Raw genomic sequence first — 18,640 nt, forward strand, 5'->3', positions numbered from 1 at the left:
ATTTACCCCCCCAAAAGCATTGATAACACATTCATAAATGGCAAAAAAGACAGTCAAAAAATAAATAATGAAAAAGGTTTTGAAGTGCCTGTCCTGTATCTTGCAGATATAATAAAGCTCAGGAAATATGCGTTGAACAAAAATATAAACGCAACAACTCCATGCAAATGAGATGTGTTGCACTGCACGAGGCAATTGGTGGTCACTCCAGTTAATGACTGGTTTTCTGATCCACACCCCTACCTTTTTTTTAAAGGAGTTTACCACATCAGACACTGGCTTCATTAATAAGTGCATTGACAACAATGTCCCCACAGTGACCGTACATACATATTCCAACCAGAAGCCATGGATTACAGGAAACATCCGCACTGAGCTAAAGGCTAGAGCTGTCGCTTTCAACAAGCAGGACACTAATCCCGACATTTATAAGAAATCCCGCAACAACCTCTGACGAGCCGTCAACTAGGCAAAGCATCAATACAGGACTAAGATCGAATCCTACTATACTGGCTCGGACTCTTGTTGGATGTGGCAGGGCTTGCAAACGATCACAGAATACAAAGGAAAACCCAACCACAATCTGCCCAGATGAGCTAGATGCCTTCTAAGCTTGGTTCGATGCAAGCAACACTAAACCATGCATGAGAGCACCAGGTGTTCTGGACAACTGTGCGATCACGCTCTCTGTAGCCTATGTGAGTAAGCCCTTTAAACAGGTTAACATTCACAAGGCCGCAGGGCCAGACGGATTAACAGGCCATTTTGGTTTACCAAAAAGCTGCCTGGACTATCTGCATTGATCCTTTCTGCACTAACTTTTTTCCTGTTACCTAGTCACTTTATTCCTAGTTATATACATATCTACGTATCTACCTCAGTGAACACGTTCCCCTGCACATCGACTCGGTACTGGTATCCCATGTATATAGCCAAGTTATAGCTAATCATTGTGTATTTATTACTTTTATTACTATCTGTTATTACTTGTCTATTATTTATCTATTTTCTTTTTCTCTTAATTGTTGCTGTCTACACCTGTTGTTACAAAGAATGTGATGAATACAATTGTGACCTGGTAGGGCTACTCGTGATTTTGCTTCAGGCTGAAGGTTCCATCTTCTCTATTGGTCAGGTACTTGCATCCAGCAAAACTGCTCTGGTCTCGGCACTTGATCTCCAGGAGGCCATAGGTGGGGGTTGTTGTGTACTTGGTAGGTGAGACCGAATCCAAAGGGCAGCTCACCATACTCAGAAGGCACATACTATTGCTCTGAGTTTGAGGCCAGCAAGGTTTACATCTGACAGTTGCTTCAAAACGCAGCAAGGTTTTGCAGGACGTTTCTTGCAAACTCTTTACTGGGCAATGGTGTAGGGACTGGACAATAGAGGTTTGGCACAATCCACTCACAAGTCCTCCGGATCTTGTTGGCAGGTGCAATGTCTTTCTTTGGTGGCTTAACTTTCAATATTTTAACTGTATTTACAGGTTTTGACTGCAGACCTGACATATGTGTGGGAATGTGCCATGTTTGAGGCAACAATGTTTTGCTCTCTGTTGGTGGAAAAGACGGGTAGCCCATTTTAATGTAATGAGCTACGGTGTACAGTAAACCGATGGCATGGTTGCACTGTCCTTGGCCCGCTTCGCAGTTTTATTTAGTCTCCATGATGAATGGACTTTCAGGGGAGAACTCTACCTGGAAACAAAGTAAAAACAGAATTGATTTAGACAAGACAACCTAATATTCATTTTAATTCACCATAAGGGACACACAAATAAGAAGATATAATGATATGGATTGTCCAATCAATTGTATAATGCATTAACTTAAGCTATAACAAAGCAGAAACCAAAAGCAGAACAATGCAAAAAAGGCTACTTACCTGAAATTGAAAACAACATTTGTGATTATTGAATAGATTTCAGCGATTTCAGTAGTGATAGGTTTAAAAAAAAAAAAATCATTGTAACTGGTAGGGCCAAAATTATTCAATTTGGGTCTACTAAATCTAATTGAAGATCCATAAACCGTTTGCATTTCAGCAGCGTGATTAGCAAGCAGATTTGAAATTATGTTGGAACTGAAACAGGCTGAATATAAAGTTGGTGTCATTTCAGCGACATTTTGATCATGGCAGAGTGGCTATTGATTGCATTTTTCTGGATTGAAATGAAAATGGTAATTGGGTAGGTTTTACACACATGCAGTACCTTCTATATGTGGATTCCGTGGTTCATGACATCCCAGCGCACGACTAGAATGCATGCCACCACACTTTCTTAATTTGCAAGAAGAAATTCCCATACTCAATTGACACCCCCACTTACCTAACTGACCAGTAAACTATCTGAATTATGTAAAGCTCATTCTTTCGCACGTGCCTGACTCACTCCTCCTGACTGTGAAACCATTGGACGAGTCAAGATGACAAGCACAGCCACAACAACAACAGAGAACGTTAACTACTTAGCTACAATGGTTGTAAGTAGCAATAGCTGAAAGTATTCTGTAATATTGTCAATTAAGTTATGTTAAAATATCAACTTTACACCTTTTTCAACCTACAACGTTATGTTAGCTATAGATAGCTAGCTAGCTACCGAGCTAGCAACAAACTGGTGGCAAAAACACGTACATACACAATCTTACCTTGTACATCGTGAATGTAACCCTCGATCCAGTTACCGTAACCTTTTAGTTGGACTGCCTTGGGCAGTCTGACATCTTCATCTGCCATTTATCAATATAAGTCAATGTTATAGCCGGCAACAGTTGTAAACTATGTGCGCATGACATTAAAACTTCAAACTTGAAAAACGAGAAGTCCACACAATTGTTTTTTTGACTTCTGGGTTCCCCCCTAGGATTTCCCACCTCGGCCTCGCTTTTGTTTCAAAATGGCGGCTGCGTAACTAAAGCGTATGGCTTTAAGCTATATTACCGTCATAATATAATAATACATGGCATTTAGCAGACACTTTTATCCAAAGCGACTTACAGTCGTGTGTATACATTTTACATATTGTTGGTCCCAGGAATCAAACCCACTATCCTGGCGTTGCAAGCACCATGCTCTACCTAATGGGCTACAGAGGACCACCATCAAATGGCCACAATATTTGAATGGCACACAAGATTTGGTTCAGGACTCCAGCACTGTAGGTTCCTGTGAATCACCAATATTAGCTTTATGCTTTTTTCAAACACAAAATAATAAATAAATGGGCTACCTTAAAATGAAAATAGCCACAATGGCGCTGCCCATGATGTCGCAGATGCCATAATGGCACAGATACTATCTCTATGAGCTCTACTGACAGTTTTGTGGGAGGCCTGGTCGAAACTGTAGATGGTGCTGAAATGGACAATGCCGCTTTACAGTCACTGGTGGGAGGCTAATGTAACCTGATAGATGCTGTCCATGGTGCTGAAACAGTGTTGTCCTTGGGAAAGCTGATGTATATTTATTCACAGTTTATACAGACATAGCTTTATCTAACCGTGTGAACAGATGAGTGAGTGAGTGAGTGAGTGAGTGAGTGAGTGAGTGAGTGAGTGAGTGAGTGAGTGAGTGAGTGAGTGAGTGAGTGAGTGAGTGAGTGAGTGAGTGAGTGAGTGAGTGAGTGAGTGAGTGAGTGAGTGAGTGAGTGAGTGAGTGAGTGAGTGTCTGTGGGTGGGTGGGTCCGTGCCTGTGTGCATGTGCTCAAAAACCCCTGTGTTTGGTAATGTAAAAGAGTGGTGTATGGTTTGCGTCCCAGATGGGTAAAGGATTCTTTATCTCTTTTATGAGTTCGAGTTGTGTTCAGCTTACTCCAGGGTCGCATTCAGCACTGCACAATGTTATGGAACGTTCAGTTAGAAATACATTATGAGAACAGACATGCCTTTCATACAGTATATGTAGGGTAAGTAATAATGTCTGCTTTATTCGTGGCATTTCTATCTGCAACATTTAGTGTTTTGTACACTCCTGAACATGACCAATATTATTGCACCAGTTGTTAATCACTTGCCTTTTTCACTCTTTATTGATTTTCCTTTGATTGGAGCATGGCCATGCTGAAGCCATTGGAAAAAGTGACACTTAAATCCTGACCTTGGCTCTCAGCCAATGACACTGGCTGTTCCAGTCGATATCATCATTATCGCTGTTTAGCATGCTCAAAGACTAATTTACACTACAGCTCTAGGAAGCTTTGCCAGCTCTGATCCCCTGACCTTTACTATTGTGTGGGCCTAGATAGACTGATCCGTTGAACCACTAATTGAAACTTTATTTAACTAGGCAAGTCAGTTAGGAACAAATTCTTATTTACAATGACGGCCTACCCCGGCCAAACCCGGACGACGCTGGGCCGGTCGTGCCCTGCCATATGGGACTCCTAACCACGGCTGGATGTGATACTTTTAGATGTTTGTGTATTGTTGTGAATTGTTAGATACTACTGCACTGTTGGAACTAGGAACACAAGCATTTCGCTACACCCGCCAATAACATAAATGTGTATGTGATTTCATTTGATAGGTACATTATGCATTTTTGTGTGAAGGTAGTGTCGTCTACTGGAAGAAAGGGAGATTTTGATTTGATTTGTTTAAGGGCAGAGTCAATTGTACAGTACATTGGCAGTAGCAGCACTATGAATGGTCTTGTGTGGCTCAGTTGGTAGTGAACGGTACTTGTAACGCCAGGGTTGTGGGTTTGATTCCCGCTGGGACTACCAATATGAAAATGTATGTATGGACTAAGGTAAATGTCATATGTTATGGGGCTTGGCTGGGTATCAGAGAACCTTATCCTGAGGATCAATTAGGAAGAGACATTCCCCTCTGCTGGTTGTGTATAGGTCAAAGTAGCAAGAGTAAGAGTTTTATTTTAACCTTTATTTAACTAGGCAAGTCAATTAAGAACACATTTGTATTTACAATGAAGGCCTAGGAAGAAAGCAACAGATTTTTACCTTGTCAGTTACTGGCCCAATGCACTAGGCTACCTGCTGCTCCTGGAGTGCTGAAGAACTGAATACAGGCCCAGGTGATTCCAAATACAATGTACTAAACAGTAATTAGTAGAATCATTGAATTCAAAATCCTTTTCAAAATTCCAGTAACTTTCCAAAAATGTCCCAGTTTTCCAGATGTCCCGGTTGGAGGATTGCTATAGGCTACTTCCTGCTTATTTCCTCCTAATACCAATCATCTTCCAACCAGGATTATGGGAAAGTTACTGGAATTTTGCAGCTTTATACCTTCTGCTATTCTTTTCATATTGTTTTCAAATCAATGACACTTTTAGGTATCAGGTAAGTATGAAAGTAGTATAAGTATAAAAGGCAGGACATAAGTACAAGTACTGTAGTATGAGAGGAAACTTGCCTCTGTATTTACCAAAATAACTCAGCTAGGGCACACTGCCACAACTCCTTGTTCTCCTCGAGATACTTTAATTTAATCAAAGCATTCCTAATCACAACAAATATGATTTAGTCACATGTCATGGGTGGTTTACGTTGACAAATGGTGATTGGCATCTGGTTGTCTTTTATACAGTCATGTATCACTCACACATATCAACTTATAAGGCTGAATCACATCGAATGGAATTTTGCAAGATCTGTGAGAAATGGTTGAATCTGTTTCTGAAAAATGCCTATAGTATTTTCTGGAAAAATGTGTACTGAAAAATCTCTTGTTTTGAAGATAGGATGGATGTTATTTACTAACATTCAGAGCCATACAGAAGACCACTGAGACCTTTGTTATTGAACAGACATAGCTTAGTCTTGATGTCAAAGTAATAGTTTGCTTATTTATGATGGCTAAAACTGAACTTCCCCTTTAAGTTGTTTACATTTACATATGGGTTTCATTTGGTTTAACTAACATGCTCTATTTTCTACCTCTAAGGTTGCCTACAAACCATGGCTGTGTGCACAGTATTTCCCCACCACACAGAGGCATTGTGGGAGGACAGTACCGTGTCTCCAGTACTGCCTGGAGGTTCAGCAGAGGTGTCCCTTCATACTGCCGGACAACGACGATCTCATCCACGGAGGAAGTCCCAGCTTCATATGTACAGGTGAGTGTGGTGGTGTGGACTGATCAATCAGTCAGTCAATCAATCAAGTGTGATTTGTAGCCACAGCTTATACGGGTGGGCGTATATCCACTCTAGGGCTATGCTGTTTAGCTGAGATGCACCATAGATCTAGGATAGGTGGCTTTGGGTCAATTAATTTTGAAATGTACTCAATGTCGGAATTTAGATGGACTTTGGATGGAATTGTATGTTGGAGGATATATGTAATAGTGCGCTTGTGCCCCTGATGATGTCTTGTATTATTACTTTTCACTGGTATCAATAAAGTTGTATGGTTTTGAACTCTGGGAACCTAGCCAACAATGAATTATAGTACTTGTCACTGGCGACATCTAGCTGCCACATAAGGCAGTGTTAGTAAAGTCAATGACACTTCCCTCTAAGTGTAAAGTGTATTGCTGAGAAATCACTGTGATGGGGTACAACTACAGGGTAGAATTTTTTTGGGCACAACTACAGAACCAGAATAACATGACCTACCCTGTCCTGATTTGATCTCAGTGGGGTGCTCTGTTATTTCTTCCCCCAGCCCTCAAAGTTTGAAGTATTTCAATACCGTAATTAGAATAGCCTTTGATATTTTTTTATTACTTGTGCGTCAGCGATTAAATGGTAGGCTTTGCCATTTGAGATCCCTGTTTTTCTGCCGCTCATTTGATGTCTTCCTTTAGTGTGAACTGGCAGTTTCTTTGAAAAGAGATTACACAAGGCGTGACATCAAATCATATTTTCTTGGTCACATACACATGGCTAGCAGATGTTATTGCGATTGTAGCGAAATGCTTGTGCTTCTAGTTCTGACTGTGCAGTCAAATCTAACAAGTAATCTAACAATTCCACAACAACTACCTAATACACACCAATCTAAGTAAAGGGATGGAATAAGAATATATACATATATATAAATACACACACTTCGGGGCTCCTGAGTGGCGCAGTGGTCTAAGGCACTGTATCGCAGTGCAAGAAGCATCACTACAGTACCTGGTTCAAATCCAGGCTGCATCACATCCAGCTGTGATTGGGAGTCCCATAGGGTGGTGCACACTTGGCCCAGTGTTGTCTGGGGTAGTCTCTCATTGTAAATAAGATTTTGTTCTTAACTCACTTGCCTGGTTAAATAAATAAAAAAATATATATGGATGAGTGATTACTGAGTGCCATAGGCAAGATGCAACAGATGGGATGAGTAATGCAAGATATATGAACATTACTAAAGTGAGTAGTGATCTATTTATTAAAGTGGCCAATGATTTCAGGTCTGTATATCGGCAGCAGCCTCTCTGTGTTAGTGACGGCTGTTTAACAGTCTGATGGCCTTTCAGTCTCTCTGTCCCAGCTTTGATGCACCTGTACTGACCTCGCCTTCTGGATGGTAGCGGGGTGAACAGGCAGTGGCTCGGGTGGTTGTTATCCTTGATGATCTTTTTGGCCTTCCGGTGACATCAGGTGCTGTAGGTGTCCTGGTGGGCAGCGGTGTAGATTATATTTACCGTGCTGCAATATGGGGTCGCTACAAAATGTGACTTTTTTTCATTTTGAATTCAGTATAGGGTCATTATTGTTAGGTTATGATACAACAAATGACATAATGATACTGATAGTTAAGTTGTATGAAGACTATGGTTTAACCGTGCATACTGACTGGTATTTATGCTCTTATGCACATGGTAATATGTATTTTTTTGGTGATACATTTCAACAAAACAATGCGTTAACACACTGTAAGTAAGGCTGGAACTAGGCTGGGTCATTTCTTTAGCTTATTGTGGGTCATCTGAATGAATGAATACACTTTATTGGTATTGGGGAAATTGAGTTTGTCATCATCATCAGACACAGGCATGGATGATATAGACACACAGGGACGCATGAGAGGGATGCACAGAGACATGAGCATTTATGGTGTTTACCCACTACTCTCTTCATCCCCCACAGGGCTACTGGGGAGCCATGGGCAGCCCAACAACCAGGCAGAGTGCTGCGACGTCCGGTGGGACTCTAAACCGGACAACCGTTCCCGTGGGACGCTGAAAAGGACTCCAACACCCTCCTGCCATCACCAACAGAGGGTGTCGACATCAGTCACCTCGGCCGCAACACCCACCAGACTGTGCAGCAGCAGCGGCCGGCTGAAGCTGTGCCTGCTGGTCTTTGTTCTCCTGCACACTGTAGTCACCATCACCACCAGCTCCCAAAATTCCACTGGGGTCATCGGTGTGGCTGCCATTTTCCCCCTGGAGGAAAGCTCCTCCAGTGAGGAATAATGGATAAAAATTGCAAAAAGTGAGTGAGTTGAAAAACCGGTTCTGACCAGTTCTGGCTGCTGCGTCTCTGTTCAGAGAGAACCCTGGAAGGTCCCTGGTATGTGCTGTTAAAGCCTAATTGGGCCACAGGAAGTGAGAGCAATTTACCAGGAGCAAAGGATGCTGGGAATTGTAGTCATGTGGAGAGGCGACGACATGGGCGGGGCCAACACACCTCAGACCAAAGGATCAATATCATATCACCGTGTCAATCTAAACCTGAGTTCACCTTTTCTGTCTCTTGTTTCATCAGAATGTACGATATAATTTTCTCTCTCCTCCTTGTTCAGTTGTTTGTGGAGTTTATTGGAATGTGAATTGGTTGTCTTAGAACATATAAGAGGCAGAGAATATTGAAAAAGGTATCACCAACCTGTGTATTTTTATCCACCCCTCTCATCACCAGTAACATTTAGCTTCTTTTGAGGTAACAGACAGTGGATATGCTAACAATATTCTTAACTCAAACACAAACAGAAAGAGTAAACACTTATAGATCCCCGCCTGTCCTGGTGGATACATTGAAAATATCAGTCATAACAGGGTTCTCTCATGGCAGTACATATAACTCTAATCCAGAGCCAGTGAAGAGCAGGTGTAGTATACCTTTTTACACTATTTTGCCGATCTGAACCGTATTGTGCTCGCTTGGATTGTTTTCTTTACACGGTTGCATGGTTCCAGCAAATATGCTGAATGTGTAACCAGGCCAGTGCAGTACAGTACAGCTCAGCTCGTCTTAGCTTGGCTCAGTAGTGTGAATAGGGTAGCAGTGGAGGTCTTGTCACTTGGATTCAAAACTGTCCCACCAATTGGCTTCAGTGTACCTCGGAGTTTATATTATTTGAGCCAATAAGTTTCTCTCTCATTATCCTGTGTCCATGTGTTTGTATGTGATGGGCCCAAAGGGGACGTCGGATCAACAAAGCTCAATTTACCTCAAATCAAGTCACCTGTTGGCTTAGATAGACTCTGTTTTTCTAAAGCAGTACATCCTAGAACTGTACGTCAGGCTTTTGTATTTGACTCATATATTTCTCAATATAAGTCTCTGGTACGTCATACCAGTACATTACAGCCAGTTCTCTTCACACATTGGGAGAGGTGTCACAAGGGGAGACACAGGAACACATCGAAACAAAATATATCTCTTACTGAGTCGTTTTCAGATGCGAAAGTGCTAGTCGAGTAGCATTGAAAAGATCAACCATACCTGGGTTCAAATAGTATTTGTTCTCTTTGAAATATTTTAGCTGCACTCGATTGAGCTTGCCTGGCACAATGTACCCAATGGGATTGTCCCAAAAGTATAAATGAAAACCCTGCCCATGTGGCATCTCCAGACAAGCTCAATCAAATGCTCAACACATTCGACAGAAAACGGACACAATTTGAACCCAGGATGGATCATACATACTCTTTGTCTCTATTTGACCTTATTATCATCGTGACCAAGATAATAACCTTGTATCTTTACACAGATCTAAGGCCTTAGCTAGTAGGCGTTTGTGTGAGTGTAAGGAGTTTTCAAGGGCTGGCTCTACATACTGTATTTACTCCGTTGGTGTGACTGCTGCTAACCGGTACTCATTGATATTGCACGTAGGGGAAGACATCTGATAGGCTCCTTATGCTTTCACCTTTGACCTTGACATCCCCTGTATTATCCTTCCCATTTAACTGAGTAGTGCATATTATGGCACCTTTGTTTTTTCTACGCGTACATATAATCAGTACAGCCGGAATAACTCTAAAGTCAACCGTACTCTGGGCATGAAGACATCAATCTGAGGATTAGGGTGAAGTTTCTTCAATACGCTGATCTTGAGTCAGTTTAGCATTTTACCCACTAATGGTTAGGTGTTAGAATTGGGGGAGGGAAAACTGATCCTTGATCTTTACCTAGGGAAAACTTCACCCTGAAAGGCTATGTGCTATAGCCTTTTCACATTATACTGTTTCCCCCTTAGGTCCTCGTAACAGTTGATTTTCTCACAGACACTCATCGAGGTGAACTGTTCTTTGTAACCATCAATCAACAACATGACTTCATTGTTTCCCTCACATTAACTTTATTCCCCCAAAAGACAGCAGCGGATGTAACCCCCTCTCTGTAGAAATAACCTCCAACAAGCTCCCCCAAACATTCATGATCTGAACCTTGTGGATCTATGCAGATGTCCCAACCCTGTCTGGCCCCGTATATACAGTACTCAAGTTGCACAACTGATGTACAACACATTTGGCAGAATGGTTGTGATACAACTGTTGTTTTTGTGATTCAACAGAGAGTTTGTCTGCACAATGGTTGTATAATAATTTTTCTGAAGAAAAAACACGATGTTGAATGACATGTTATGCCATATGCATTGGACTTCAGTTGAACAACTGTTAACTGGTGTAAATATGTCCTAGAGAAGTGAGATATTCCAGATTGTTCTGTTTTTCTTTTTAGGGAAAGCTTCTTGTGTTTGTTTTTCTTGTTTTTGGTTGCATTTTCTGTTAATGGTCTCACTTCAAACAAACTACAACTTGTAAAGGCTTTATAAGCATCTACAGTATGTAGTGCTTATGAAGACTTTATGCATGCTTTATAAAGCCTTTTAATGTTGTACTTTATTTGAAGTTGGACCTTGTTAAGAACTGTCTACAGCATTGTAAGTCAGATCAGTAGGAGAGAGGATTGGGAAAAGGTGTGATAGGTGTGTGCAAGGAAAATAATGAAGAAAAATTGTAAAAAAAAAAAAAAAAGAACACAGATACCTTATTTATCTTACTATTGTCATATTATCATAAGATAGATGCTTTAGTTTGCAATTATCTTTTCTTTTTCTACAAAAGAGTTTGATGAAATAATTTATAATGCGTCTCGAAAGTCATCATCTTTTTTGAACGTAAGAGAAATGCAGCCACATTTATTAAAATTTTGTTCAAAATAAAATAAAAATGATGTTAAATATGATTGTTGTCTGCTTTCTTTTGGATTGTATTTTATTTTGTACCACTGACCACGGTTACCTGACTGTAGGCCTGTAGCCAGACCAATTGAATTTGGCCAATATTCTGTGGTAAGTGGGCAATCTGGGATTCAAACAATAGCAAAAAAGCAGTCCCCCAGCACTTTTTTGGTGAACAGGTTGTCATGTCCTGACCAGTAAAAGGGGTTATTTGTCATTGTAGTATGGTCAGGGCATGGCAGGGGGTGTTTGTTTTGGGTGTTTTGATGTTTTTGGGGTTTTGTTCTATGTTTTATATTTTTATGGTTATTCTAGTTCTATGTTGGTTTTTGGCAATGACCTCCAATTAGAGGCAGCTGGTTGTTGTTGTCTCTAATTGGAGGCCATATTTAGTTGTGTTCGTTTCACTTGTGTTTTGTGGGTGGTTGCTTTCTGTATAGTTGGGTTACCTTACATAACTGTTGGTTATCGTTTATTGTTTTCGTTTGAGTGTTCACTTTAGTCAGTAAATAAAGGAGATGATCACTATACCCGCTGCGCCTTGGTCCAATCCTTACGACGCCTATGACAGAACCACCCACCAAACAGGGACCAAGCAGCGGAAGAAGGAGCAACGGGAGAAGTATCTCGAGTCATGGACGTGTGAGGAGATCCTCGAGGGCAAGGGTTCATGGAGCCAGGCTGGGGAGTACCAGCGCCCGAAGGCGGAGTTGGAAGAGTCGAAGAGGGAACGACAAAGGTACGAGGCATTGTATCCTCCTATTCAGGAGGTGGAGAGGCAGACCCAAATTTTTTGGGGGGGGGGGAATAAGGGGAGTGTTGCTAGGTCAGGGGGGAACTTCCCGGGCTATTCGGAGGGAGCCGTGGAGCAGTTGGTAGAGCATGGTGTTTGCAACGCCAGGGTTGTGGGTTCGATTCCCACGGGGGACCAGTACGGAGAAAAAAAAAAATGAAATGTATGCTTTCACTACTGTAAGTCGCTCTGGATAAGAGCGTCTGCTAAAAGACTAAAATGTAATGTAAATGTAAACCGGAGCTGAGAAGGGAGTCGAGCGCCGAGCTTGACGCAAGATTCCGGAAGGAGGTACTGGCAGAGAGGGCACGACTGAGCAGGTGTGCGGAGGGGCGAGCGATGCATTACGGGGTGATGAGCACTATCTCGCCTATCCGCATGCACAGTCCGGTGCGGTTGGTACGGGCTCCGCAGCGTTGCCGTGCTAGAGTTGGCACTCAGCCAGGAAGGAGTGTGCCTGCTCAGCGCATCTGGCCGCCGGTGCGTCTCCTCGGTCCAGCTTACCCTGCGCCCGCTCTACGCATGGCAGCCCTCACTCTCCAGCACAGCCCAGTTCGCCCTGTGCCAGCGCTCTGCCCGTGCCGGGCTACAGTCACCATTCAGCCAGGACGGGGTGTGCCAGCTATAAGCTCCAGACCTCTAGTGCACCTGTCCAGCCCAGTACGTCCTGTTCCTGCTCCCCACACTCGCCCTGAGGTGCGTGTCACCAGTTTGGCACCTCCTATGCCAGCCCCACGCATCAGGCCTCCAGTGCGCATTCCCAGTCCAGAGCTTCCGGCGACAGTTCCCCGTCCAGAGCTTCCGGCGACAGTTCCCCGTCCAGAGCTTCTGGCGACAGTTCCCCGTCCAGAACCTACTGAGACGGCCTACATTCCGGAGCCTACAGAGACGGCCTACAGTCCGGAGCCTACAGAGGCGCTCCCCAGCCAGGAGCCTCCAGCGACGCCTCTCAGCCCGGGGCCTCCAGCGATGCTGTGCAGCCCAGAGTCTGCTGAACGGGAGCTACAGCCAGAGCCAGAGCCACCTCCGTGGTGGGAGGATTGGGAAGGGGGGATGTAGCCCTCCCCATATATAGTTCTGTTTGTTTCACTTGTGTTTTGTGGGTGCTTGCTTTCTGTATAGTTGGATTACCTTACAGAACTGTTGGTAGTCGTTTATTGTTTTCGTTTGAGTGTTCACTTTAGTAAGTAAATAAAGAAGATAATCACTATACCCGCTGCGCCTTGGTCCAATCCTTACGACGCCTATGACACAAGTAAACTTCCAGGGCCAGTTTTACTCTGCATCTTCACCAGGTGCAAAGTTTTGCATCTTTTTTTCAGAAAGGCATAAAACCTAAAACATTCAGCTAAAACATGAAACAGTCTTCATTCATTTATACTTATTCTTTATTCTTTCTCTTTATTTTACCTCTTTGATTCGGTCTTCATTGATGCCTTTTTTTATCGAAAGGGAATAAACAATCTAGTGCAAAACTTTAGTAAATCTGGGCCCCAGAATGTTGACGGGTTTGAGTGGTATGGCTTAAGCAATCGATTAGATGAAAGTCGAGGAGTGAAGACAGGGAGGTGCATCTGCCACAGCCGAAATTTGGAAACTCATGTGGTTTTCCAACTGTAAGGCTCAGATCAACATGGCAAAGTTGCCATTGTTTATAAAAGGTTTTTATAATGTTGAAAAAAAGTCACCCAGTCACAAACTGAAATAATATGTGTGTACATTATACAGTGAATATATAAAGTATTCAGAGCCCTTGACTTTTTCAACATTTTCATATGCTACAGCCTTATTCAAAAGTTGATTAAATCGTTTCCCCCCCCTCATCAATCTACACACAATACCCCATAATGACAAAGCAAAAACAGTATTTTTGACATTTTTGCAAACGAAAAAATATGTAAATTAAATATTACATTTACATAAGTATTCAGACCCTTTACTCAGTACTTTGCTGAATCAAATCAAATCACATTTTATTGGTCACATACACATGGTTAGCAGATGTTATTGCGAGTGTAGCGAAATGCTGGTGCTTCCAGTTGCGCTTCTAGTTCCGACAGTGCAGCAATATCTAACAAGTCATCTAACAAGAACTCTGCTGAAGCGCCTTTGGCAGCGATTAAGTCTTCTTGGGTATGACGCTACAAGCTTGGCACACCTGTCTTTGAGGAATTTATCCCATTCTTCTCTACAGATCCTCTCAAGCTCTGTCAGGTTGGATGGTGAGCATCGCTGCACAGCTTTTTTCAGGTCTCTCCAGAGATGTTTGATCGGTTTCAAGTCCGGGCTCTTGCTGAGCCACTCAAGGAGATTCAGAGACTTGTCCCAAAGCCACCCCTGTGTTGTCTTGGCTGTGCTTAGGGTCGTTGTCCTGTTGGAAGGTGAACCTTTGCCCCAGTCTGAGGTCCTGAACACTCTGGAGCAGGTTTTCATCATGGATCTCTCTGTACTTAGCTCCATTCATCTTTCCTTCGATCCTGACTAGTCTCCCAGTCCGTACCGCTGAAAAACATCCCCACAGCATGATGCTGCCTCCACCATACTTCACAGTAGGGATGGTGCCAGGTTTCCTCCAGAATTGATGCTTGGTATTCAGGCCAAAGAGTTCAGTCTTTGGTTTCATCAGATCAGAGAATCTTGTTTCTCATGGTCTGAGAGTCCTTTAGGTGCCTTTTGTCAAACTCCAAGAGGGTTGTCGTGTGCCTTTTACTGAGGAGTGGCTTACATCTGGCCACTCTAAGATAAAGGCCTGATTAGTGGAGTGCTACAGAGATGGTTGTCCTTTTGGAAGGTTCTCCCATCTCAGAGGAACTCTGGAGCTCTGTTAGAGTGAACATCAGGTTCTTGGTCACCTCCCTGACCAAGGCCCTTCTCCCCCGATTGCTCAGTTTGGCTTGGCGGCCAGCTCTAGCAAGTCTTGGTGGTTCCAAATTTCTTTCATTTAAGATTGATGGAGGCCACTGTATTCTTGGGGACCTTCAATGCTGCAGAACGTTTTTGGTACCCTTCCCCAGATCTGTGCCTCAACACAATCCTGTCTCGGAGCTCTACAGACGAATGAATGAAATGTTCTTTTTTTGTCAAATCGCCAATTGGCAACCCATCCCTAATGATATTAATTGACACAAACAAACATTACAATAATTGACTATGGTAATTAAATAATAATTATTCTTACGGTTTTCTCTGCATTGCGTATCACATAAAAATACTTAGTATTAAATAAGGTTATCCAAACAATAATTATATCCCTGGAGTAGTAAAAGAATATAAATACATACATAACATAACATAAACAGATAAATAAATAAATAAATACAGAAAAAAAGAAACAGAAGGCATTTGAACCATCTGGCACAAAAATAAGATTCATATGGAACAATCTATACACAATCTATATATACACGTGCCATTTACCACATAGAAGCTAAATATTTTTATAATTGAATTATAGGTAGCCATTTTTCTTTTATTCCAGGCTTTATCTAAATATTCTGCAAATGGAAATACACAATGGATAAAAAAACAATACGCAGAGGCAATATCCCTGATCTTACCTGTGCACACAGTGATCTCTTGCTTTTAGGTAGGTTATACTTAATATATCTCTCACACACAAATTCACCCTTAATCAAACAAAAGGTTCTCAATTAGGGTTTATGATTAATCTCCTCCACCCATTTATTTTCATATTGCATCAACGGTTGTTTTTTAATCATATCTATGTCTCCCTTAATATTTTTTTTGGACAGATGTTCACAGTCAGACTGTTGAAAAAGGTCAGACATTTCAGTTGCCCAGGCTCCCCCTATAGATCCCAATTCCTTCGACCTCAAGACTGGTTTTTGCTCTGACATGCACTGTCAACTGTGGGACCTTATATAGACAGGTGTGTGCCTTTCCAAATCATGTCCAATCAATTGAATTTACCACAGGTGGACTCCAATCAAGTTGTAGAAACATCTCATGGATGATCAATGGAAACAGGATGCACCTCAGCTTCCTTTCGAGTCTCATAACAAAGGATCTGAATACTTATGTAAATAAGGTATTTCTATTTTTTTATAATACATTTGCGCAAATGTCAAAGAACCTGTTTTCACTTCATCATTATGGGGTATTGTGTGTAGATTGATTAGGGGAAAAAATGATTCAATCCGTTTTAGAATAAGGCTGAAATGTAACAAAATGTGGACAAAGTCAAGGAGTCTGAATACTTTCTGAATGCACAGTACAATCATTTAGTGAGAGTGAGCTTCAATTACATTTATTTCTTCACTGTAGGCTACACATGAATTGTGGCAAAGTGGTTCCTGTCTCAGTCACGTCTTTGGTCACGTTCGCATGGGTAAAACAAAAACACCGGAATGATTCGTTGACATAGAGCCTCCCACAATGCATGCGATGGCTGCAGGATGAAGTTGATGAAAATCAACTGCAGAAACTTGCAGTCAAAACGTCATGATTTTTGTAAAGTTCATGCAGTCGACATGTAGATGAAAGTCAGACAATTTTTATCCCCAGAAAGCAACACACTTTGAAAAGCATGACCATTGACTTGACAATAGTGATCAGCTCGAACGTGCCCATCGGTTCCAGGTTGACTACATTGCAGATCTTGCAAAGCATCAACCAATGGATCAGATTCCTATATCATATGATGTGTTTAGCTGAAATGTTAAACACTTATCCAGCCATTGTGAGATCTGGCAGGCACCTGCAATGTTGTTAGCATAGAATGCAGCCAATATTTGTAAACGTATCCTAGGAAAAATACCGTCACAATATCCTCACTGGCATTGCAGGTGTGAAGCCACTAGAGGAGTGTGACTCCTGAGTCATAACTTGCAGTTCACATACTGATACCCACATGTAGATGTAGTAAGCAGTAATGCTCTCCTGCACCACAAGATGTCACTACATAGCCACTATATAGCCATGGATTCATCCAGTGTGGACATCAAATTATATAACAGTGAGTAGCAGCAAAGTAAAATCAAAGGGGGGGGGAGGGGGCAGGCAATGTAAATAGTCCGGGTGGCCATTTGATTAATTGTTCAGCAGTCTTATGACTTGAGGGTAGAAGCTGTTAACCTCTATGGGCTAGGTGGGACGCCCCACCTACGTAACAGCCACTGGCAGCCTGTGGCGCGATTTTCAAAACCTTAAAAATCCTATTACTTCAATTTCTCAAACATATGACTATTTTACAGCTATTTAAAGACAAGACTCTCGTTAATCTAACCACACTGTCCGATTTCAAAAAGGCTTTACAACGAAAGCAAAACATTAGATTATGTCAGCAGAGTACCAAGCCAGAAATTATCAGACACCCATTTTTCAAGCCAGCATATAATGTCACCAAAACCCAGAAGACAGCTAAATGCAGCACTCACCTTTGATGATCTTCATCAGATGACAACCCTAGGACATTATGTTATACAATACATGCATGTTTTGTTCAATCAAGTTCATATTTATATCAAAAACCAGCTTTTTACATTAGCATGTGACGTTCAGAACTAGCATACCCCCCGCAAACTTCCGGGGAATTCGCTAACATTTTACTAAATTACTCACGATAAACGTTCACAAAAAGCATAACAATTATTTTAAGAATTATAGATACAGACCTCCTCTATGCACTCGATATGTCCGATTTTAAAATAGCTTTTTGGTGAAAGCACATTTTGCAATATTCTAAGTACATAGCCCAGGCATCACGGGCTCGCTATTTAGACACCCGGCAAGTTTAGCACTCACCATAATCATATTTACTATTATAAAAGTTTGATTACCTTTTGTTGTCTTCGTCAGAATGCACACCCAGGACTGCTACTTCAATAGCAAATGTTGGTTTGGTCCAAAATAATCCATCGTTATATCCGAATAGCGGCGTTTTGTTCGTGCGTTCCAGACACTATCCGAAATAGTAAAGAAGTGTCGCGCGCATGGCGCAATTCGTGACAATAAAATTCTAAATATTCCATTACCGTACTTCGAAGCATGTCAACCGCTGTTTAAAATCAATTTTTACAACATTTTTCTCGTAGAAAAGCGATAATATTCCGACAGGGAATCTCCTTTTCGGCAAACAGAGGAAAAAATCCCAAAGGCGGGGGCGGTCGGGTCATGCGCATAAGCCCAGTGTCCCTTGATCGGCCACTTGAGAAAGGCGATAATGTGTTTCAGCCTGGGGCTGGAATGACAACATTCTGTTTTTTCCCGGGCTCTGAGCGCCTATGGACGACGTGGGAAGTGTCACGTTAGAGCAGAGATCCTTAGTAAATGATAGAGATGGAAAAGAAGTTCAAGAAATGGTCAGACAGGCCACTTCCTGTAAAGGAATCTCTCAGGTTTTGACCTGCCATTTGAGTTCTGTTATACTCACAGACACCATTCAAACAGTTTTAGAAAATTTAGGGTGTTTTCTATCCATATGTAATAAGTATATGCATATTCTAGTTACTGGGTAGGAG

General features: G+C 42.0%; 1 protein-coding gene across 1 annotated transcript in view; it reads left to right on the forward strand.

The window, feature by feature from the left end:
* nalf1a (NALCN channel auxiliary factor 1a) overlaps positions 1-11,360 on the forward strand; it is an 85,570-nt gene extending 74,210 nt beyond the window's left edge. The window contains exons 2-3 of the mRNA XM_014151342.3: positions 5,913-6,084; positions 8,044-11,360. Coding sequence (XP_014006817.1) covers positions 5,913-6,084; positions 8,044-8,372 — 501 coding nt within the window. The 3' untranslated portion in view covers positions 8,373-11,360. The remainder of the gene's footprint in view (positions 1-5,912; positions 6,085-8,043) is intronic.
* The last annotated feature ends 7,280 nt before the right edge of the window (positions 11,361-18,640 follow it).

This window comes from Salmo salar, chromosome 17, assembly GCF_965601325.2.
Source record: "Salmo salar chromosome 17, fSalSal1, whole genome shotgun sequence".
Lineage (NCBI taxonomy): Eukaryota > Metazoa > Chordata > Actinopteri > Salmoniformes > Salmonidae > Salmo > Salmo salar.